Here is a 23,972-nt window from a genome sequence, read left to right on the forward strand (position 1 = left end):
ACAAGCGAGGCCGACTGTAATCCACCTCCAGAACCAGGCAACACCGCACCACTATGTTGATGATGGTTGTTTGCTAGGAAGCCTTCGCCACTGCCATCCATCACGAGCGCTCCGTCTGCAGTAAGTGAAAATAAAACCATAGAGAAAACAAGATAGAGACGGTATAGATAACAGCAAATACGAAGACTTTATAATTTAATATTGGATGCAGTCGCTCGATCTACTTCTGGCAACATGTTATCAACTAAAACTTCAACTAAAACATGTAATATTTAGGCTAGTTGTTGTTCAAACTAAAAAAATGAGAAATTTTTATTATTTGTAATCGAAAACAAACCGATACATTAAAATATTTTGTTTTACACCGAAAAAAAACACAATAGTCCCATAAAATAGAATATTTAACGTGCATTTCCATAATTTCGCAAAGATTTCATAGTGCGATTGAAATATATTTAAAATGCTCCTAACGAATGTGCTACCAGTTTATTATCAATTTCATTTAAATTTTTTTTGGTACATTAGCATTCCATATATAGATCATCATACGTGTTCCCTCTAATAAAAAGAAAAAAAATGTTGTACCCATACTTCCCTGATTTTGTGCTTCTTTTGTGTCATAATGTTAATCTTTTTTAACATGTTCAATGACGATCACGTTATTTGAAGCAGCGATTTTTTTATAATAACCAAAACTCTAATATAAAGTAAAATTTTAACAACAGTCACGTCCCACATTGCTTATCTTCCGCCTCCTCCATTTGATGTGTTAGCTAAATATGATCCACAAGTATTGCATTCTTAATGTATACGCAGTGCTACAAAAGTTTCAATGTTTTATGCTGTTGTAATGGTAATGAAGTTAGTGATATTGATAATGAAATGTAATACTTTTTGTCATTTTCTCCTCGTTTATTGTAAGCCACTTCATTTAAACCAATTTAAGTTTATCGATTAATTTTTCATTTTTGTTCAGCCTTTTCAACGTGCATTTTTTTGGTGTCCAATTGAGAAATATTTGATTATCTACATCATTTTTTCTTTGTTTTTTTTGTTTTGTCCCTTGCTTGTTTTTATTCGCTAGAGAAAAATCTTCGATTCTCTTTTCATTTAGGAAAACATTTGCTGTCAATATAAAGAGAACGATAAAATAAGTTTAGATATAATTATTTATACATTATAATATATCCTTTGAAGAGACAACACCCTTTGCAAATGAAACAAGAGAACATAATTTAGATATTTTGACATAGTTTGAAGTTACTTGATTGAACATGTTTACCACGTAATTGAGTAGTCAGTCCCATAGCAAAATGGTCGATTTTTTGCATAGATTTATACTGACATAATGTGGTGTGTTGAATCGAGGACATACTACAGGTTTTGCTTGTACAGAAAATTATATCTAACAAGAGTAAATCATTGATTCATTTAAGATCGTCAAAATCTAACTATGCAGACGAATTTGCTTGAACCATTGAAACACAACTAACCTCAAAGTAATATGAATACCCCTACGAATTAAACAATGATTTTAGCAGCGTTTTACATTGACTGATATTGGTTCTTCACTTCTAAACTAATCCTTAATACGTCATATACTATATGTTTAAAGGATCAAAACCTTTTTTACATATTGGCAGTTAGATACTTAAATAAATGGTAGTTAGCGGTTACCAAACAAAACATTAGGGAAATTGAATCTGTGTACTGCTGACTAATCACGATTAATTTGCGAGTGGGTGCATTTAACTGCTTTTCAACAACTATATGGTTCTATATTGAACAAAGCATTGGTTGTCACCTAATTATCGTCGCTTCTAAATTGTTTGCACTTCCTCTCATTTTCGCATGGTATAACAATTAATTTTGTAGGTTTCACTTCTGTTACTATTGTTTTCCTTATACTAAAAACTCTTGATTGATTGCTTTCAATAGATAATTGATATTACACCTTTACATTAACAACAAACAAACAAAAATTACTTTAATTATATTTTGTCGTACGCTTATCCATGTGCTGTAATAATGTTTGTAAATATGATGATATAGCCAATTGCAAAGTTGCAATTGTTACTCAAACTAGTACTCGCGAATCGACATGTTTGAACTAAATCATTGAACACCATATTTTAAAAATGGCAATTTAAAAACTTAATTGTGAACTCTCTTTTGCATAAAATTTCTATTTGCATTCATTCTCTTTTCTATTGGTTATGCTTGCTGCAAACAATTGTTTTTTTTTGTAGTCCGGTTTCAGTTAATAAGAACATTTTTTCTCATGCATCTGCTTCAATGCAGCTATGGACAACTATGGCACGTTTTTTGAACGAATTTTCAACTGAACATGTAACTAAAGAAAACGCATCATTTCAACATTATTGCAGAGAGTTGAAATCATAATGGTATTCGGTTTAATATATTTTACCTATCAGGACTCTAAACCTTGAAAGGCTTATTTTGACCCTCAACTTATTTAAACAGAATTGTGCAAATTATACATCTACGAATCATTGTCATTTATGTGTACAGTCCAATATTTATTTTGCGTCTCATTCCTATCTACATGAAATGTATAGCTTCTACCGTATAACTCATAGTTCAATCAAATTAAAAATATCAACATCAATTAAATGTAATACCAGACGTAATTTATAACTGAAGTTATTTCTTTTTTCTTTAAAAAATTGAACATTTTCAAAATAATCGCCATGCACTGCCTTTTGAAAGAACAACAAACAAATCGATCATGTAAGCCCACGCATTTTTTCCAGACATACGCGTTATGGCATGGGTATAATAAATATGACTAAAAAATCCGAGATAAATAAGAAATTCAATTACTTGTACGAATAATTCCATAGCTGTCTTTTTTACATTTTTCGCACCATAATACCATGTAGAAAAAATGTGATTCAAAACTAAATGAGATCGTTGAATTGAAACTGTTGACGATCTGTTTCCATTGATTAAGAACAAAATAAATGAAAAAAATCGCTGTTAGGTCTATGCGTACATATATTCATTATTCTAAAAAAATCTGATGCAACACATGAAAATTTTAATTGCATGGATACGTGGTCGATATACAGCGAGATAACAGGATTGTTAATGCTTTACGATGTTGTATAGAAATTGTATAGGCATTGGAAGAGCATACACCAACTGTTAATATACCGTGAAGCGAGTGTACGAAAAATTATCCCTCATCAAAAAATAAAATAAAATTTTAAACGTAACTACGCAACCCTCTAAACACTAGAGCAAAACACGACATGAAGGAGCAGTAAGTAAGACAGAAAAAACAAAACCAGCAATGATGCAGCCGAAAATATCAACAGCATCATCCGCTTCAATAGTAATTATTTTCGCTTCTTTTTTGATTTTTTCTTCCCATTTCCACCATTTCCGCCACCCGCTGCGATTGCGCTTGTTGTCTTGCTCGTGATGGAAGTAGCTAATATGCTAGTGCTGATGCTATTTCCACTGTTGTTTGTCGTCGAATACTTCACTGTATCAACGGAGGATTCTTCAATAACGGTGACTTTTGGATTAACATTTTCTGATATTTCTGTTGCATTTATAGTTGGTTGTTTCAGTTCCTCACTCTTTGCATATCTTTCACTTTCTGTTGGCAGTGGTGTAAGTAATACGGCTGTTTCATTTCTAATTCCCGGCCCTTCTCCGTACATAAGAGAATCTTTTTTTGTAGTTGCCAGTGCCGAAAGAGAAGAGGACGATGTTTTGTTACTTGATATCAGAGGCTGCAATTCTTCATCTTCTTCGTCACCGTTTTCCTCTTCTTCATCGCCATCGTCATCCTTCGCATCAATGGTTGCCATATTTATAGTCGTACTAGTGGTATTATTTTGACAGGTAATTGTGCGTTTACGTCGTCGTCGTTTACCAGTCGGTTCTGATATCTTATTTACAGTGTCAGTATCTTTTACCTCCAGCAGTGTATCATTGCCAACTGCTTCCTCCTCTTGGTCGTTGTTTGTTGAGTTAGTGGTTACATCTTCATCATCCTCAGAAGCTGAGGAGAGTAGGCTAACAATAGTAGTCGTCGTGTCGGAAGTGGGATTATTGTAAGAGGTGCTCATATTTGCCATCTCAGCAGCACTAGTAGAATGGATTTCCATATCTAGCTCTAGACTCTTATAATCAGAATCCTGGCCTTCTATCGAATGCTGTTTTAACACTGAAGTATGAGCTCGGGACTGTGTGTCTTCTCCACAATAACCCTGTTCATAGGTTATGTCCGTCGATTCAGGCTCAATAGATGGGGATGCTTCTCGCAAACTAGAACACATGGCTAACATTATGTTACCATTGGCAAAAACACTCTGCATATCAACCACCGTCTGATTTTGTTGTTTCTGGCCCAATATATCATCTACAAGCAGATTTGTATTAACTGTTGCTTGTTCTATCAATGGACTTTCGAAACTGATCAGAGTTTTCTCGTCATTTTCGTTACCTACACATTCTTCAGCTATTTTACTTGTGCCCAACTCCGCAAAGCCTGAACAAACGTGAGAAGATTCAACAAAATCCAACACCTCATACTTGTTATCAGTGACAGAAGGATCATAATACGTATCCAATACTAATTTGTCAGCCACAAGAGAGCCCTCATTTTCATCAACACTATTTATACCTTCTTTTGCTTTTAGGTCTTTAGCTACAACAAATGATTTTTCCCGGCCAGTTGCAAAATTGGACTGTTTGTTGTTCGACATCTTTAGAATATCTTTACTACTCACTGATTCATTTGCTGGTATTTGAGGTTCATGCACAATGTCATCACCGAAAAGCTCTAAATCGTCAATTTTCAGAGCCTCTAAAGGTGGAAGGATTTGCTCGTTATCCATCAATTCTGCCGGTGAAACAGATCGTTTTGTTTCTACCGATGTTTCCTTTTCTTTTCTATTATCTTTAAAATTGCCCTTTTGGCTGTTTGGTGTTCGCTTGCTACCGCGTTTTTCACTGACAACGTTAGCAATGCTAATATTCTTTTTTTCTTGTGCAGAATTACTTCTAGTGTTACCATAATCCTTCTTATCGTTGCGGTCGGTATTTACCGACCCCGGCCTTGGAGAGTCAATCAAAAGAGGTACTTTTTTTTCTTTGCTCTTCTTTGAACCGACGCTAGTAGCTGAGTGACATTTTGTATACACTTCGGTTTTGCTGCCATCGTTTTCACCTCTTAATAAGTTTTTCACCTCCATCTTTGCCGTTATAGAATCGCTTTGTAATGGATCGTTTTCCGCCACTGGTAAGTCAATTGTTTCAAATTCTTCACAAGATTTTCCGGGGTTAGTCATATTGAGCTTTAAAATAGCATGTGATTCTAATTCCGAGTCTTTGTTATCAATACCAGCATCCTTAGAAACTTTAGCACAGTTACTGGTTTGTTGCATTTCCTTCTTACTCAACATTTTTCGAGGTCGAGTGAGTAATTGTTCATTTTTTGATGCTATCTGCACATTACTTTCATTACGATCTGATCCCTGTGTCACTTCAGAGCCAGTGACATGCTTTGAATGTTGTTTGATTACACCACTGTTAGTGAAGTACGGCATATTCTTTTCTTCGATGACCGGAACAATCAAATCCCGTCCAATCAAAGATGCTGGTTGACTGAGAGGTCGTTCATAACACCCTTCGGCCATCAATCTTCCTTTTTCAGTAGCTTCCATCCCACTACTTCCAGTGCGATCTAATGACGAGCCACGGTAACGACCGAATCGCATCTCAACCATGTCTGACTCTCGTGTAGCTTTGTTATTAGCAGATGTGCTATCGTGATGCACAGTTACGACCGGGCGGAAGAGCGCCTCATCGCAATTTTCGTGCAGATACGATTCACCGCACTCTTGCATAAAATCGTCAGATTCGATGCTTTCTGGCCCCGCAGAGCCACCACCAATTGTGCTGATCGTAGTAACCGTTCCTAGAGGATTTACTACTTTAGCGATTGTGATGCCACCTCCGGGATAAATATTTCGCCCACTAGCACCAGAATCTGGTCTGCAAGGGTCAGGATAATAATTATGTTGGTGCATCTGATGTTGATGCTGCACATTTGTTTGAACTATACCAACATTTTTCTTAACTAATCCACTAGCTTTGTTGCTACTGTCACCGCTGCTAGCAAATATTGGAGGCTGCTTACATTCAAAGAAACATCCAGAAGCCTCGCCTTCATTGCTTCCAGATACCTTACATCCACCACTTCCACCACATTGGTGCTGGTGCTGGTGACATTGCTGTTGATGGATTTGTTGATGTTGCTGATCACAAATTGAACTCAGCGAATGCGTAGATGAATAAATCGATGTAGACGAGCAGGACGAAACGGACGAAAGACCGGTGGTAGATGTCAAAGCTTGCTGGCTTGTTACTGAAGAAGAATGGTGCTGATGTTGTGACTGTCCCACGTTGCTACCTAGACCGCTGACACCACATGCCAAGCCAGATCCCGAGAGATTTCCTATAACAGTTTTAAATAGTCCGGGAGAGGTTGTGGTGATTGAAAAAAGACACACGTATCGAGTTATTTCGCCGACAAGAAAACAGAGAAATAAATAGGGCGTTGTTGAGAGATGAAAAGGCGCCACAGTTGAGAAGGTTGTGCAGCAACCATGACAGCGTCATGCAATCGTTGACCGATGTTTTCAATCGACATCCGGGACGTTATCATTTTGAGATGGAAGTAGACGCACACACGCAATCGAAACACCATTATCGGTAGGAGAGCGACGGTGTACAATACCAACCAGGATACACAGAAAAAGAAAGAGAGAGAAAGAGATAGAGGGTAAGAAAAAGAAAGAAGCCAGAGGCAAGTGTTTTAGAACCATTACTCATATCATTTTCTTTGTAATATTGTTTGGTTTTGATTTGCTTGTCATATTAGCTTAGCTCTTTGAATTGTCAACTTTAAGAACAACCATGATCGTATGATATAACAGTGTAAATGGCTAATTAGATTTAATATAACTATATAAGGCGTGTTTACTCTAGCTTTGCGACAATTTGTTAAAAAATCAAAACGGTAATAGGCATTTCGAAAAAATATTTATTAATTATCCATCGTTCTCAAATTCAATTAGAAATTCATCGTTTGTGAAAAAAGTAACATTTTAATACTTTCGACATGTTCCAATGTATTCTATTATTGTGCTATTTAAAAAAAATCAGTTAGCCAATCAATTAGAAGCATAAACAAAAATAAATTTTCACTCAACTTATGCATCTTTGTGACTCAGACACAAAAAACATGATAATATACATTTTTTTCCAATTAGGTGAGTGCGTTTGGGAAAGTGTAACGAAATGAATTGCGCAATTCTCTAGAAATTAAACAGAGATGAAAAATTAAAAAAATACTAAGACAAAAATGTCGTACACGTTTAATACGTACGCATTGCAAGCCACACCTAACCAAATTTGATAAAATTTGAAATTAGAAATTAAACGATAAAATAGCTAGTTTTGAGCAGAACATGCGATCTTGAATGAATGCTAAGAAAAACACATAATGAAATAAATCATCTAAGTTGCTGTTAAACACAACATAGCTCACTAACGATAAGTTTTCAATAAAATGCAATTTGGCATATAAACAAAAAAAAAAGAAATGCAACTTCACTTTAAGCACAATGACTAAAACAAATTGTAATTATTTTCGATATGCTTCAGATATCGAAGGACATTTCAATGTTATGCGAATATAAATCTGTTTAGTCTGAACTTAAACTTCTGGCAACACAGACAAACGCACGTTTTCCATTCTTGTATTCACATTTTCTTTATTTTCAAGCACATTCTATTGTGTTCTCGAAATTTTTAATAAAGGCAATTTATATCTATTTTACTACAACATCTGCGAATATAAACAATACAAAGTAGTGTAAGCAACTAGCGAAAATATGAACGATACGAATACTGCAAATTTACTAAACACCGAAGTGAAGTTAAATTATTCACACACGATTGCAAATTTAACAATTATAAAGTATACATCACATCATAACGCAATAAAGCGATATATTGCGTTTATAGAAAACTATCTACTGACATCAATTAAATACTTGGTATTTAATGGTATATTTAAAAAAAGATAACATTTCCACGAGTTATAGTAAACTGTTAACAATGTATTGATAAAAGCTATTTTTATTACATTTTCTCTTTTTGATAATGTAGTTCAAAATACGTAAATATCATGAAGACAAAACAGTAAATTTTCTAATATTTTGGCTAAACTAATTTTTTTTTCAAATTATACATACATCTCTGTACATTTCATTAAGTCTGATATGAAAAAAGCAAAATATTGCACATGGTTCTCATTTACACTCCCGCTACAATTGCCTTTGACTTTCCCCTTTCTTTTTCTTCCATAGTCTTCTCATTCTTTATACGCTCTCTTTATACCGCTTTGGCTATAGGAATAGGGAAACGGACAGCACGACAATAGTTCGCTCCTGTAGCACATAAGGAATCAAAATTTTGCATTTCAATTAAACCAAAATGATTGAGAAATACAATATTGTATGAGGAATAATTAAAACATAAGCGTTTCAAAATGCGTACGCTGTAATTGTTTTCCCCTCATGTAATAAAACCACAGAACTGATGAGCTCATGTTTTTCAAACACTCACAAACGTAATCTTCACACACTGTTTTTATGCACAAGCGATTATATCAAAAATTAATCGTAATTGTCTGTTTGTATGCTGAATAATTTATGTTGTGGATCAAGCTTAAGGTCCCTACCATTGTATAAGGGACTAATTTGAAATTAGTTTGAAATAAAACATTAAAACATTTCAATGCAAGATAATATTTAAAATGTTTTCCAGTACGTGTAATTGAAACTTAAGTTTTAATAATATTGGTGCATTTAAACATTATATCTTCTTATAAGCTAGTGCAAAATTGTTTAAGAATAATTTATTTAATGTGTCATGAAAACATATCAAGCAATTATATAATGATATAATGAATATGGAAACAAGCAAATGAAAACGTGTTATAGTAAACGTTTAAAATGATAAAGAATAAATAAAAAAAATACACATAAAAGTAGTGTTGCAAAAAGCGACAGTAGCATTCACTTCAGCAAGCGAACTCGTCAACAAAAAAATAAATATGTATACATATATTTAAAAAAATATATAAGCAAAACTACTGATTTGTGGTGGGCATCAAGCGCAGCGCTAACCTTTTCAAGATGCAAACCTGAACAAGACCAGTGGCATGATGATAGCGGCGCCGTTCTTCACATGAACGGACCGGATCGTTCTTTCTATTACCTTTCTCTCTATTATTATCCTAGTCTTTCTACCTATTCTCTCTATGTCGCTCTCTTTGTCATCCATTATCTAGCTCATAAAATTTAGCATAATAGTCTTTAGCAAAATAGCATAATAGTGATTCTCGTCTCGCGCGGATTCGGAGATGATAGTGTGCGGAACGAATCTGGAACGCATTATCCGTGTATCACGGATAACGATCCGTGTATCAAGGATAACGGCTTAAGTTTGCAATTAGACTGTTTTAACAGTACCCGTTGTTTAAAGCAAAACAAATACAAAATTCTCATGTAAAACCTATTGCTATACAAAGATCGTATAATGCGCCTATATAAATGTAAATATTGACACCAAAACGCCTGTAAATATCTACACCGATACGTGTTGTAAACGGATAGTACCTACTGATTACAAGTATTATCACAGTATATTTTTCCAAACCCTCTGAAGCATGACCAGGTCATACATAACAAAATCACAGTAGAATAGAACATAATTATTAATTACAATCAGATTTAACTAACACACCAGCTTTAAATTGCATAGTGTAAATGAAGACAAACACATGTTGTACAGTAAAAAATTATGTCGCATACAGTTTGGAATTATGTTCTGTAGCCAGGATTCACCTATTAACCAGACTATATAATTGATAATCTGATTTGTATAATAATGTACTGTTTTCACACGAAAATGGATTCGTCACAAACAAAATCAAACAAATAACAAATCGAAGCAAAACTAATATTTGAAACTGAAGTGTTATGAGGTGTCTGTTTTCAATGAGAATGTAGGAAGGTAAATTGTGCGAGGGAAATAATTTATGCATATATTTCATCCATACCTGCAGTATCTTTTCCGGTAGCAATAAGGGGTGATTCGCGCATTGCATCTGCAAGATCTTCGCGCAATTGTGATTCCACTGGACCGAGGGATGAAAATTCACTGTCAAGATTTTCATGATGGCGAAACTCATTCATGTTCATCATACGAGGGCTCTGCTCGTAGCTACCTACTCGATTCGTAATGTAGACATTGGTGGTGTTAATTGTCGGAGTTTGCAGTAGTGTACCGGAAAAATAGAACATAATCAACACATCATTAGAATTGTTTGAAATTACGTGAAAACGTAAATTGAGAATGAATGAAAATTACTACATGATCCTGATTCAATGTGTACGGGTACCAAGGGCCTCATCATACCTCCAACTAAAGGCATATTCATCGGATTGGACCTTTGAAGTGATCGGTTAAACACGTTGCCGCTTCCACCACTAGTACATATTTCCACTGCTTCTGTGTCTATAGACGATAATGGAGAGCTGGAATTACAAAGTAATAAACTAAACATTTTTGAACCAAGGTGGCGGCGTTGTGCTGATTTCATCCTCTTACCCGCTCGGTGTATTGTAAGTTTTAAACATAAATTGCGGACCCATCCACAATCGACGATGTGGTCCGGCATGAGTTATAATCTCGACTTGTGATAGCCACCGATCGTCATGATCAACTGAGCTGTTACCCGTAGTTCCACGATTATGTGCATGTAGCAAGCGATCGTAGTCCTGCATCGATCCAGAATCCGATCTGCCGACAACACCTTCTTCTATAAACCTATCCTTTATCAGCCAGTTGTCCACCGGAAGTGGTGGTTGAATATCGCCAGTAGCAGAATTTTCCTGTCGCTGTAGACACCATTGTGCCTTTGCTTCTACCTCTAACTCGATAGGTGTATCATCACATATTTTTTCCTTTGGTGTCCCTGCGTAAAACATCAATATGAGAAAGATAATCGATTAAAAAGATTTCGAAATAAATATTCCTATACTTAAGTTGAGTCCAATACATGAGTATGCCAGTTGTGATTGGAACCTATATACAATTGAGGTATGCGCTAAAACTAAAGACATTAAACGGTATTTTATCAGGGTTGAAATTTCGACCTTTTCGACTTTTCTCTTGTTGCACGCACTTGCCCCCATATGAGGCTCGTCTTTAACATTTTGAACTTCATTCGCTGTTCGGCCTCCTCCGTTCATCCAAAAAAACATTAGCTGTAGAATCACACCACGCTCTTTACACGAATAACGATCCTGCTTTAGATGGTTCAACCTTTTCCCATTCCTTATATTAAAACTCTAAGCTCTAATTTATTTTCGATCCCGTATTATATCTTCATTCAGTAAACATTATTTAGTCCAGAAGGGAGATATATAAATAAATAAATGTTAATTTTATGCTAAACCCCAATAAATTCACGACCCCCAGTATACAACTCTGTTATTGAAGCTATCGTTAGAACTGTTTATGATTAAATAAACAAAAAATAAACATTACAAAACAGAGCACAAATATTTTGATTGGAACCATATTTTTTAACTTTAGATTTGGTCCAACTAAGTAGGAAAACACGCTTTATCATTACGTAAAGACAAACTCTAATAATAATGATAATGATAATAATAATAATGATAATGATAATAATAATAACTCTCAATATACAGGTGTCTTATTTTAAACAAAAGCAATCACAGCTTTCGGTTACACACTTACCTGAGGCATGTTTAGGTTCAAGATCGTACTGAATCAGGGCACCGTGGGCAGCCATGATGAACAATGAATCAATTGGTTTGCGCTGAATACGATGAGCAGGGGTATCGCGCACCACACAACCTGGCGGATCGAGTAACCACGAACGAGCTTTGGCAAAGCTGGCGCACACACGCAACGGTTTCGTAAGATCGTCCGACGAAGACGAGGAAGAATTTCTTTGCCTTATGTGATGACCGTGATGCGTTCCGGTCATTGTTTTGCTTGATGTTGATCCACTTCCACCACCGACACCAATGTTGCTCCCTCCTCCACTTCCTAACAAATTAGACGGTTGCCTTAACTGCGCTAACGGTTGTACAATAGTTGGATGTGGAAAAGGTGGTGTACGAGGATTTGCATAAGCCATGGCAGTAGGTACATGGTTCGCACCCGTCCCACCTTCACCCGAGTGCGACACAGGGCTACTCGACCGTCCGTCGATGGAAAGTCCAGCTGATCGATGAAAACGGGACAGTCTATTCACTACATGAGGCGAACCGTGCGTTCTAACGCCAGCCGGGCCGCCATATGGTGTGACGGGAAACACGTGAGTTGTACCGCGTAACGTCGAAACTGCCACCCATCGCGAATCAAGCGAAAACGCCACGTCCTGCACTTTGGCTGTCGTGTCTCCTCGGTGCAAAACGTACAAATGATGTACGGCCGCTAGGGATGCACCGCTCGGGTGCGGATGCAGCCGAAATACATGAAAATCATGACCACGCTTGTCTGCAGTCAGAAGCAGCATTCCGGGAGCGTCGAACGCCAAAGCGACGATAGCTTCTGAATGTGCGAGAAAGTGGGCTACTATAGGGTCACTTCCATTCGACGTAACAGGTGTGCCTGTGGTGGGACTCACGTCCTTTACGGGATGCTTGATGTCCAGCACCGTTACAATTCCTGGTTGATTTCCTTCGCTAATCGTTCCTCCACCGGTTAAAATGCCTCCAGCCATTAATCCACTAATATCATTAGAAGAACCAGTATTGCTTCCAGAACTCAGGCCGCCGCCAACACCACTGGAGTTGACTCCACTACCACCACCGACCAAGCTTGAACTTAGACTCGAACCTAGATGACTGCCAGTTAAACCAGCAGCCACCTGTTCGCCGAGCTCACGAAGTCCTTTGCCAAAGCTTTTGGCAGCATTTAGCACTGTGGCCGTGTAGCTCGTTACGCCATCGCCCTCGCAACCACCGCTCGACCGCTTAGACGGGATGAGGCGTCGCTCTGCGTATGCAATCCAACGTGATCCTAGCGCTACCGGATTTGGATTGAGACCCGGGCTTGGGTGACAGGTCGTCACAGTGAGGCGATCTTCTAATGTCCGTGCATCAAACACTGCTATGCGCTCCGGGAACGTTACTACTATCGAAGAACGGTTCGCAAGGATGTCAACAATCATGCTTTTGAATTTGATACTTTTGACCGTTTCGCCATCTTTGAGGGAGATGAAGTTGACTGCGCAATATTGATAGATACCGTTCGATGCAGCCGCACTGACGCTGCCCCCGCCTAAACCACTATCGCAAAGCGCTATTAAAGGACGCTTGTGTGTAAAATGATCAGCTGATTCCGTAGCTGACTCACAATCCCCCGATGTGGGTGTTGGTAGAACACGCAAACACTTCACACTGCCTTGACGCCAGGAGAGTACCTCAATAGCTTCACCATTTGCCGGTACGATCCAAACCTTAAACGAAATAAACAACATTTTAGTCACATACACCTTTTTGAATATTATTGTATATATTAGATTAGATATATTATTATTTTTTAAACACGAGAAATATTACTTACTCTAAGCAGCAATGCAAGATATAACCTACCTGTACACCGCTAATATAACCCAAAATCAACAGCAATGGAGGTGCAATGCCACCCTCAAGCTCCCAATCGTCACCCAGACAAGGATCACTAATGTCGGCCGTATTCTCAAAGCGCACCCACAAAATGTGATCTTTGCTGTCGCCAAGCGGTGGCTGAGCTTGCAGCGTTACGTCATTTATGAAACCGGCAACACTGTCAATGATTGATCGATCGCTGACTGCCTGTGGAGGTACTATTGTGGGCATGCAGCGCACCGCAGTTGGGCCGTTTTCACCCGAAGATGCCATTCCACGGCTGCGCTGGGAGTCAGCAGACATTTTCACATGCAGTACCCTGGAAAAGATGGAACATAGGCAATACTTATAGTTGAGTTGAGAAGTTACTGCTTCTATTATAATTAAGGCGTTTGAAAAATTAATACAATTATGAATTAACATTTGAAAATACAGCACAAAGTACGTCACTCCTGCTTTATAACAGAAAAGAGAAAGCTTAAAAATTTTAAGTGTAGCTTAAGTGCTAAACACTGATGTAACTGAAATAATATGTTCCGCTGTTTTTGGCGCCGAACCCTTGTGACATCGAGCCGAAGCCAATCAAATCTTTAGGAGCGTCTAGACTGCAGACATAACATATGCTTGAATGGGTTTCTAATCGATATTATGCTTTTCTGGTAACCAAATTAGTACCAATTCGCGCTTTATTACTCAGTGATAAGTTGAATCAGCAATATTTAAAAATTACTCCCGTTGCAAAACAACTCAAATATGCCAAATTCGAGCATATGTTATGGTACGGATTCAACAATTCGCAATTCGGTTTTCGTTGCGCGTAATAAGTAAAACATAACGAAACTTTGTTGTGTATAATTGTTTTGATCTATAGTCCACAGGGCGCTCCTCAACATTTCGCTATTTTTTTTTATTGCGCATAACAAGTTTTGTTATGCAGAATTGTTATAGTCCATTATCTGGATGCACCTTTTAATTGGTATAATTTACACAAAATTAACGTTGAAGTACGTATGCAAATGCAACAATATGTTCTGTTCTAGAAGGTACTACAGTATTTACGATAGTGGCTATTACAACACTAAAATCCGGTAGGTTGGACAAATACTGGTGCCAATTGATCACTTTGAACACTCAGGCAAAATATCTTCAATATCTTTCAACAATCTCTTAAACCCTTTGACCGTTGTGCTAATTTTGTTAGTACTTGATTTTAAAATTGTCACCCATTGTACGGTTGTACTTGCCTTGAACTTAATTTAATATTTTTTAATTAATAACTAGATAATCAACCTTTTTTATATAAACCTATAAGTTTATCACAAATCGAGTAAAAAGATGTACTGTTTGGAACTCCTCACCCTACAGTGCAGCGATTTTATTGCTCGAGACTTTCTCGGACGGGTTAACGGGTTAATATTCTTGTCATAGGAAACAATGCAATATCACAAGAATGTAAACAATGTATTAAGCATAAAAAACACACGTTATACAAAGTTTATTATGCTCTAACTTGCTAAATCATACAATGCATAAGATTCTGCCGTAAATTAGATACGATTAGTATTTCAGGTATGATATTGCAGAAAGAATTATATTATTGCTAAAAAATAGCAATACCCGAACTACGTGCTTTAATTGATTATACCGATAGAATCAAATTCCCTTAAATTCTTGAATGAATTCCAATCATATCTAGATTAGAACTATACCGCTTAATAATTTTATATGATTTTCATTAATTTTTTTACTCAAGAAAAATGGCCTGGAAGTATCCCCTAATCTGTTAGAATTTTACTTTAAAGTATAAGTCACGTTAGTATGGAGATTTTTCCTTCTACGAACAGTGAAAGGGTACCTTATCTCGGATGTACTTGACATATTAAATGTTAAATTAAATATCGGTACCACCGATGGCCTTCTTTGCAGTTTTGCTTCCAACCGACTACAGTATGAATTCATCGTTAATTCCCATTTAATCTGCATTCGGAGTTCATCGGAATCCCTTCTTGAGATAATTATAAACGTGAAAACTACATTGTTTCATTATGAACTGAACTGAACTGAAGATAACGATGTCTTTTTATAATAAACGAGAAGAGAATGATGTCTGAATTATTCTAATTATTCTAATTATTATTATTATTATATTATTATTAATTATTATTTAGTACAAAGTAAAAATTCATTCAAATAGAATGGTTTAGCCACAGTGCCCCGATTAGTAGGTACAAAATATTAATGAAAATTGTAATAAAATAGAGATTAGTAAAATAATTTACCAAGAGCAATACAATATAAATATTATCAAAATGTTGCATTTTGAAGGTGTTTGTTGCATTTTCCCCGGAATAGCCAACGGGCGCAAAACGCATACATTTGCAAGTGTGTATCTGTAGTGCAACATAGCAGCAATGGAATATTATACCCAACCGTAGCTTTATGTGTTGGTTTCTTCAGATTATGGCTTACACAATGAGAACAAAGAAACTCTTAATGCACACAACACGGCATCAGATAAACAAAATAAACATAAACGAGCTTCAACATAAATGCCACAATAAGAAAAATAACTATTCTTCTACAAGTTTTTAAGTTTTAAGAACATAACATCAATAACAAAATATTTTTTCTATTAGAAAAATGAACCACACACGCCTAACACAAACCAAAAATTTAATATTACAGTTCCTGGGTTTATTGTGCTTAACAATGATTTTTCATCAGAAATGACTTTATATCCCTATCACTTTATATCGCTATCACTACATCGTACGATTAGTGAATATGCACCCGTCTCTATACTAATTTGTTAACCCAATTTCAATATGCAATCTGCAAAAAGGTCGCAATTAATGCACAGTTGTTACTATGCATGAAGTATAAATAGGTACGGTACAACGGACTTTTATTTTCAAGCGTGATCAACACTACTCCACGAAAACATAAAATTAATCGAACGTCTACATTGGTTTTGTGCGTATACTGGTTTTTGTTTGTGCTGTGTGTGTGATTTGTTAATTCAATCCATCACTTCGCGAAACTTCGCAAAAGCCTTCAGCTGGATGCAGCGAATGGTTCGTATCATTTACCAAACAGAATCGAAAATAAAAACAATATTGCTATAAATCCCCCACCCCAACGACAGTCAATGTGTGTGACCACTAACACACACTCCAACATCTATACCACTATAATGGTTTCGTCAAACTCACACAAAGCCAACAACAAGGTGGAGAGTTACAAAGATTAGATGCACTGGATGCAAGAGTGGAAGGACCAATAGACTGGAAGCAACACTGGAAAGAATGAAAAGGTTATACAATGAACAGGACTAAACTAATTAAAGAACATTAGCTAGACGTTAATAAGCAATAGTCAAGCTATAGTCAAATACACAAACACATCCACAATAGCTTGGTTGCGCGTCTAAAACCGAAGGACAAAGGAAAAACCTTCACCGGATTGCATCTTACACAAAGGCAATGAATTAAAAATCGTGCAAAAAAGTACGTGCCATGTTCAAAGCAACTACATGACGAATACACGTTTTGCTGTACACCATAAAACTGCTCCCTTATTTCCTGCTTGACACAAACATCAGATGCATTTTGACAACCACTTATCTTCTTCGGATCTGTTTCCAACCATTGCTGCTGGTAACACATACACAACTGCAGAATATACAAAAACACTAGCGCTCATTTTGAGGTCGACTGCAATATACACACTTAATCCTACCGAAAACTAGGTGAAAAAACCTTAAAATACAAAGTGATAAGTACAATGGGGAAAAATAAAGGTCGACCCGAGAGCAGAAAGATCAAAACCACACGAATACACACGGATGTCAACAGCAAACAAGTACTTATTTAGCGATGTTGCGTTCCATAGCACAATACGTGTTCTTCACACCTTCTCTTTTTTTGCAAATGGTTGCAAGAAAACACTGACAAAACAGAACTAAAATCTTATCGTTTAAGCAAACAATATGAATCGATTACCAACACGGTTAGAAACAACCACACGTTAAGGAACGAAGAGTGTGTATTACGCAGGTGTCACCCAAAAAACTGCGTCATTATCAATTCCATGTTTATCACAAAATGTTATTAAATTGAGATTCGCTATTCTTTGCGATAATATTTGTCTAAACATTTTACGTTGTTTAACCTATGTTTATTTTTAATTGGAAATATGATAGATTAATACATTAAGCTAGATTTCTATGTTTCGCTCTAGTACGCTCACTTATACTAACTTATAGACGTGGATGTTCACTACACACCATTTAATGTTTCTTTATGACAGTATTTTTCTCCAAGGCAAGGAAGAGAGGCCAGAACTAAATAAAACAATTACACCTCAAAAATGACCAATTTAGTATGAAATACTACGTTGTCTCTGGCTCGCTTGCAGTAGAAAATGATTTTCCCACCTACGTAGCTCCATTATGCTTAATCATCAAACCAACACAAACTCATTCACGTATGTAGGCTAAAGGTAATGCTATCATTAGGAAACTTTAAATTGCGTCAGAAATGTTGTTTACCACTTAACCATCGCCATTTAACTTATATCTTTTCTATGTCGTACCTTTACAACCACACGCACGATGTTTATGTTTCTCAGCTTCCAGACGCAACATTAAACGCATAGTAAACAAAACAGTAAAATTGAAATGCCTTTTTGTGAAGAAAAAGGCATCAGCTTGATTATTTTGTTGCTAACTGTCGTTTGCCTGCCCTATCAGCTGTGACACAGCGGCCCACTGTGTCTGTTAATGATTTTCACTGCCCTTAGTTACACATTACAATGTCCACACTCACGCACTTGTGCAGTCTACATTCATCCCAGTCATGGGAATTATTAAATCTGAGTTTTTCTTTCACACACGGAACTGAACGAGCTCCCCGTCTGTACTGAAGTTGCTATTCGCTTTGTGCTCTCAACTGTACTGATCACATATGCTGACTTCCCACATCATAACCCAAGCAAAACATCATCAACCCCGCACACAACACACTATCACACAGTGGCACAACTACCGTCACCTCGCCTGCTTGCTCAAAGGCGTATAATGCATCAACAAGGTGTTCACCTTGGACGTACACTCGCGCGCACTCGTACATTCTTCGTTTCATACTATTCGTGCACGGCAGTTGATGGTGTGGTGGCACGGTGAGTGTTGATAGTATTTGCTAATCTGTTTTCGTTTCATGGCGGGGCTTTTAAATGTATGTATATAGCTGGAGCTGAAACCCTGTACTAGAGCAAATCAATTTTTGACCATGAACAAAGAAGCTTACACACCAGACAGTTTAACTGAGATTTATTTGTGTTGTTTACGCTGCTCCCCTCAATACATCGGCACTCTGCGGGATAGAAGTATTTCTTCAATTCAAAATATGTTTCAAATGATGATTTAATTTACTAAAATAAAATCATTATCACAATAATTATTGGCTGGATTATGCTACTCAATCTTAAAGGAAGAGCCTAACAAAGGAAATATTCGTCCGAAAAAAATGTTGACAAGTAAGAGGGATGCAAATGTCGATAAACACTGTATATAATTATAGTTTAATTGCAGGGATATAAGATGTTCTCGTTTACAGCCAAGCTTTTACTACTATTATTAAACTCACTAATTATTGTAAGTTATATCTATATTATTGTAAGTAATATCTCAGTTCTTTATATATATTCTTTTAATATTTCACATTTACATAAATTTTGTTTAATGTACTTATATATAATTGAAAACAAAACTTTATCGCAAAAATGGTTACTGTTTTTTTATCTAAATCTGTATCTAAGCCGTAAAAAAAGAGCAGCATGTCGAACAAACACTTATTTGCATTGTTGTAAGAGAAAGTTAAAGCGTCAAATGTTTGAAGTCAACTCAGTTCTATCTCTAAGAAATGGAGTAGCTGAGATTCGAAAGAGCCAAAACACGGGTGTCACATATGGGTATTTGGAAGTATTGCCCATGATACAATTTTTATCAATCTTATTTGCAGACCTCTAGTACCGCCTCGGCAGTATCGTTCTTCATATAACCAGAACAGTTGTTCTATAAAATTATGCGCCATTAAACATACCAAATGACAATCAGATGGCGCAGTATTTGCTAAATATGGTGGGTGTGCAGAAATTTTCCATTTGAAAGCTTCTAAATACCTTTTATACGGTTTGAAAACGTGCTACCGTTGTCATGGCCCTATCGTGCATCTTCACGTATTGTGGATGTTGTAACTTGACTTTCTACAGATACAGATACAGTTTCTAATGGCCGTATCATACGGCTAAAAAGCCCTAATCTCTCTAATGAATCTCATAAGCACTAAAATAACTAAAAATATATATGGTAATAGTAAAGAAACCTTCAGTTAATGCTTTAAGCGGTGATCTACCACATCAACTGCCAACCCTTTAATGTGATTAGTTGGGAGCAAAGATTAAACAAAATATAGTATCTACTTCACAAACACACACATTATTTCAACTCATTTACATCACACTCATATCAACAAACTATTTTTACAGCTGTTGATTGTTACCAAAAGCATACAGTTATTCTTAGGCCTATGACTTTTTCAAGTTTAGCAACGTAACTAGATCGATTAATAGATGACAAATATTTTAGATGTTTAAATTGCTCACTTAGCTATACAGCTGAGGGTGCTAATCCAAATTTTAGCACTTCATGAACCAACATGAACGTGTACCAGTGAAACAATTTCACTTGTTGCATAAAACCATTGATTGTATTGTTACCAATGTTCTAAAATATGTTCAATATTGTGCTATAATATTATTGTTGCATTAAATTTTAGGCTTATTTTGTAAACTGAATGATCGAATCCATTCAATCATGTGCCAATAACCAAAAATTAAAATATTTTCATTGAATCAAATCAGCAATCATTTTTCGTACTCATTTTCCAAATATAAATCGTACGTGCTAGCATACATTCGATGTATTCGCCCAGTAATGCACACGCATACACGAGAACGTATGCGCACATACACTCACACACACTGGCGATATGAGAACAACCACTGTTCGGAACTACCACACACAAGGGCGTAAATTTCCCAAGTTTCATCGACACTTCAGTAAAGACGCAGCTAAAAAATAAAGTGCAGCACAGCACTTTTAATTACGTACCTTGACGGTGTTAGTTTCTGGTATGGTATACGTTGATTTTACATAATCCAATGAATATGCTGCTGCTAGCGTTATTACTCTTTCTTCTGCTATTGCGTTTTCTGCTGACTGTCTCTCATTACTTTACATATCGCCAATATGCTTCAATTTGTAATGTTCGTCATGTTTATTGATACGGAAATTTCACTTTAACCATGAACGTAACCCTATTTAGGCGATCCTGTAATTCTATTGCGTAGAAAAACAGTACAATAACTGACGCTAATAGTCGCAAAAATAAACTCAAGATACACCAAAGGTAAAGGGTATACTGAAACTACACGCACACGCAAACACGATGAAGGCGACGGGATTCTGTTTTCTGATTTATCGAGAGCTTCTCCTTCTTCTTTGCTGGTGCAACGAATATTGTTGGATTGAATGCAAGTTGATTGTTTGGCGAATGTTGTGTGTACTGATAGCAGAATCCTTCAACCTCACGCACACAGTTTGCAAAATGGTCGACAAAAGTAAAGGTAAATTTAACAAAACAAATAATTATGGTCGCTGTGTATCAAACGTTGGTATAACAAATGGGCAAGAGCAACTCAAGACACTTTGTTGCAGCAGACTTAATAAACGAAAAAACTAGACCTCACGCACACAACCTCAAACACTTTTTCACTAGCGTCCAACACAATAAAAACAATTTTCGCGCAGAGTCAACCAATTCGAATCCGAAGACTGGGATAGAATAAATTACGATTCAAGCTATTTGCTGTTGTATGCTGTTGTACACACGCCAAAGATATGGGTTGCTTTTTGGCAATGTGTAAACATTATTATGCATTTTTACTACGGTTTATGGCGTGTCGCTGGGATTATCGTTGGCTTGGATTACTTGTAGCTGTACGGAAAACGACTGCTAAGAAGCATAATAGCATCACCACCGTTGATGAAAGTTTTCTAGAAACCGAACCACAGCACAACTACCATCTTCCTGCAAGGTTTTGATCACACAGCAAATGATGTTGCTGTACAAAGAGTTTTAACCTATCCCTACACTGAGAAACAATGAAGTGTGCCCAGCTGTGTGCGTGAAGCCGTGTCGCAACCCTGGATATTTGTTGGTGTGTGTCGGTGTATTTTCTATCAACACCCTATTTTTCTTTTCGCCGTTGTTATTGCCCTTTTTTGCACGATATACAGCTATGGCAACACGGCGCAGTATTACAAATAATTGTTCAAATAAGAAGATTTTTCTGAGATTAGTTGGGAGATTTCATTTTACGGAAAGTTAAAAGTTATTAGTTATAAATATTGATGTTGTCAAATGAAGGGCGTATGCTTCATAATACGATAAGTATGACCAAAAAAATAGAAATTTTACCTTGCAAGTTTTGTTGAGCCATCAGCAAGTTGAGGAAATGTTTATATGACATCAAATAAGGAAAAAAATAATTGTAACAAGCATACAGTTTCAATAATCAATGACCCACTTCCAACTTTCCAATACAAGCCAAAAGCAAACAAATGAACAAATAGCAGGTTTTGTTGTTGTTTCTCTTGCAACCATGCGATACAATAATGCTATCGATAAAAAGCCTCACAACAAAAAGTCTCCAGACTAAATAAGATAGATACGAAACGATCCATCCGTCTACACTTTATCTTAGATGATTCAACCATGTATACATACTTTTAATCTATTTTATGTAAAATAAAAATTAATTATAGTGACATCAAAAAAGATTTATCAATCTATGAACCGAAAGAAAATACCTTCCTTTGTCATATAACGGATTTTTTTTAAATTTATTTAAATGTTTTCTTTCTAAGCTTGATTCTTGAGCATGCTTGAGCTTTTTTCTAGCTCGATTCGCTCAATAAATTAAGTGTAGATAAGGAAATCGACACTGTGACTTTGAAGTGTAAACGAATTTGCACCAGGATTCGACTTACGCGAAAATCAAAGACATGCGAATTTTTCCCAGGTTATAACGGTCCGCTATCTCGAGGACTGCCTGTATTGTTATATTTAAAATCTCTTCAACTTCAAACACGTTGTTGAACCCCAAACACGAAGAAAGTTCAAGAATCCTGCATAACATAAGATTCAATATTGGTTTTGTGGTCACGTTATAAGCTATTCGATTCAATTTCTCGATACGGACATGAGACTTAAACTTATTCGGTCTTCAAACGAGTCATGATTCGAATTATTTGTTACGGCAGCGTTTGTCAGGTAGATGGATAAATCACATTTTGGAATGAACACTAAAAGCAGAAAATTTGGACTCAACAGAAACTTAGTTTATTATCTGTTTATTCTATGCCATAATAAAAGATAAGTACTGTAAAAAGGACTTGAAGGTTTCTAACGTTCTGTTCAATTTTCCCTTTGCTGTTAAGTGTTATAACTTCTTCAACATTTGAATAAAAACAAAGAATAACCATTGTAAAAGTCGGGCGCGATTGCTTCTTGTTTTAGATTAGCTAAAATTGTCAGAATGTTATCCATTTATGATTTTGAGAATACAGTATGTTTTTAAATAGTTACAATAAAACACACATTTATATACAATTATCAGATATCAATTTACTTGTACATATAAGCATGCAAACTGTTGAAATTTAAACATGACTTATGTACACATCCATTTACAATTATCTTTCATCTAAGTGTTTATGAGCAGGAACGTACAATCATACCTGGATGACGGACAACCAACTCTATCTTTGATTAAATACCCTGGGTTTGAGTGTTCGTTCGAAGAAAGTGCCTTGTTGTTACGTCGATCGGTTTGTGATCATGTAGCACATTTTAAATGAACTATTGTTTATGCTCGGTCTCTCGGTCTAATTTCTTCCCAAACCTGAACTAGTTTCCAGAGCTATATTAAAAAATAAAACAATAAAAAATTGTACGCGAATTGCAAACACTTGTGAGACAGGGTGCTCTATATGCAGGTCCCTGATGGCATTTGAACAATATCGCCTACTTCGAATTTGGCTAGGTAGTATTAGATTGACAACGATGATTTCATGATGCATCTATT

General features: G+C 36.3%; 1 protein-coding gene across 4 annotated transcripts; it reads right to left on the reverse strand.

Moving 5' to 3' along the window:
* Positions 1–399: 399 nt before the first annotated feature.
* LOC128307363 (uncharacterized) lies at positions 400–21,274 on the reverse strand. Of its 4 annotated transcripts, none has more exons than XM_053045157.1 (7): positions 20,935–21,274; positions 13,749–14,082; positions 11,881–13,612; positions 10,723–11,089; positions 10,483–10,649; positions 10,172–10,339; positions 400–6,496 (listed from the first exon to the last, which is right to left on the reverse strand). In XM_053045157.1, the coding sequence occupies exons 2-7, from the start codon at positions 14,064–14,066 to the stop codon at positions 3,363–3,365; spliced, it is 5,886 nt and encodes a 1,961-aa protein (XP_052901117.1). In that variant the 5' UTR covers positions 14,067–14,082; positions 20,935–21,274; the 3' UTR covers positions 400–3,362. The 4 variants fall into 4 exon arrangements, with proteins under 4 accessions (XP_052901117.1, XP_052901119.1, XP_052901118.1 ...); XM_053045159.1 differs by lacking the exon at positions 20,935–21,274 and adding an exon at positions 18,357–18,674 and having other exon boundaries at positions 10,531–10,649; XM_053045158.1 differs by lacking the exon at positions 20,935–21,274 and adding an exon at positions 18,357–18,674 and having other exon boundaries at positions 10,486–10,649.
* Between the last annotated feature and the right edge of the window lie 2,698 nt (positions 21,275–23,972).

Source organism: Anopheles moucheti, chromosome X, assembly GCF_943734755.1.
Source record: "Anopheles moucheti chromosome X, idAnoMoucSN_F20_07, whole genome shotgun sequence".
Taxonomy (NCBI): Eukaryota; Metazoa; Arthropoda; class Insecta; order Diptera; family Culicidae; genus Anopheles; species Anopheles moucheti.

Excerpts from the sequence above, each read along its gene's own strand:
- LOC128307363 (XM_053045157.1), bottom strand. The coding sequence starts at position 14,066 with ATGTCTGCTGACTCCCAGCGCAGCCGTGGAATGGCATCTTCGGGTGAA. Across the intron at positions 10,650-10,722 it reads ACTTACAATACACCGAGCGG|CTCTCCATTATCGTCTATAG; the intron begins GTAAGAGGATGA and ends TTGTAATTCCAG. Across the intron at positions 6,497-10,171 it reads TACCGGAAAAGATACTGCAG|GAAATCTCTCGGGATCTGGC; the intron begins GTATGGATGAAA and ends AAACTGTTATAG.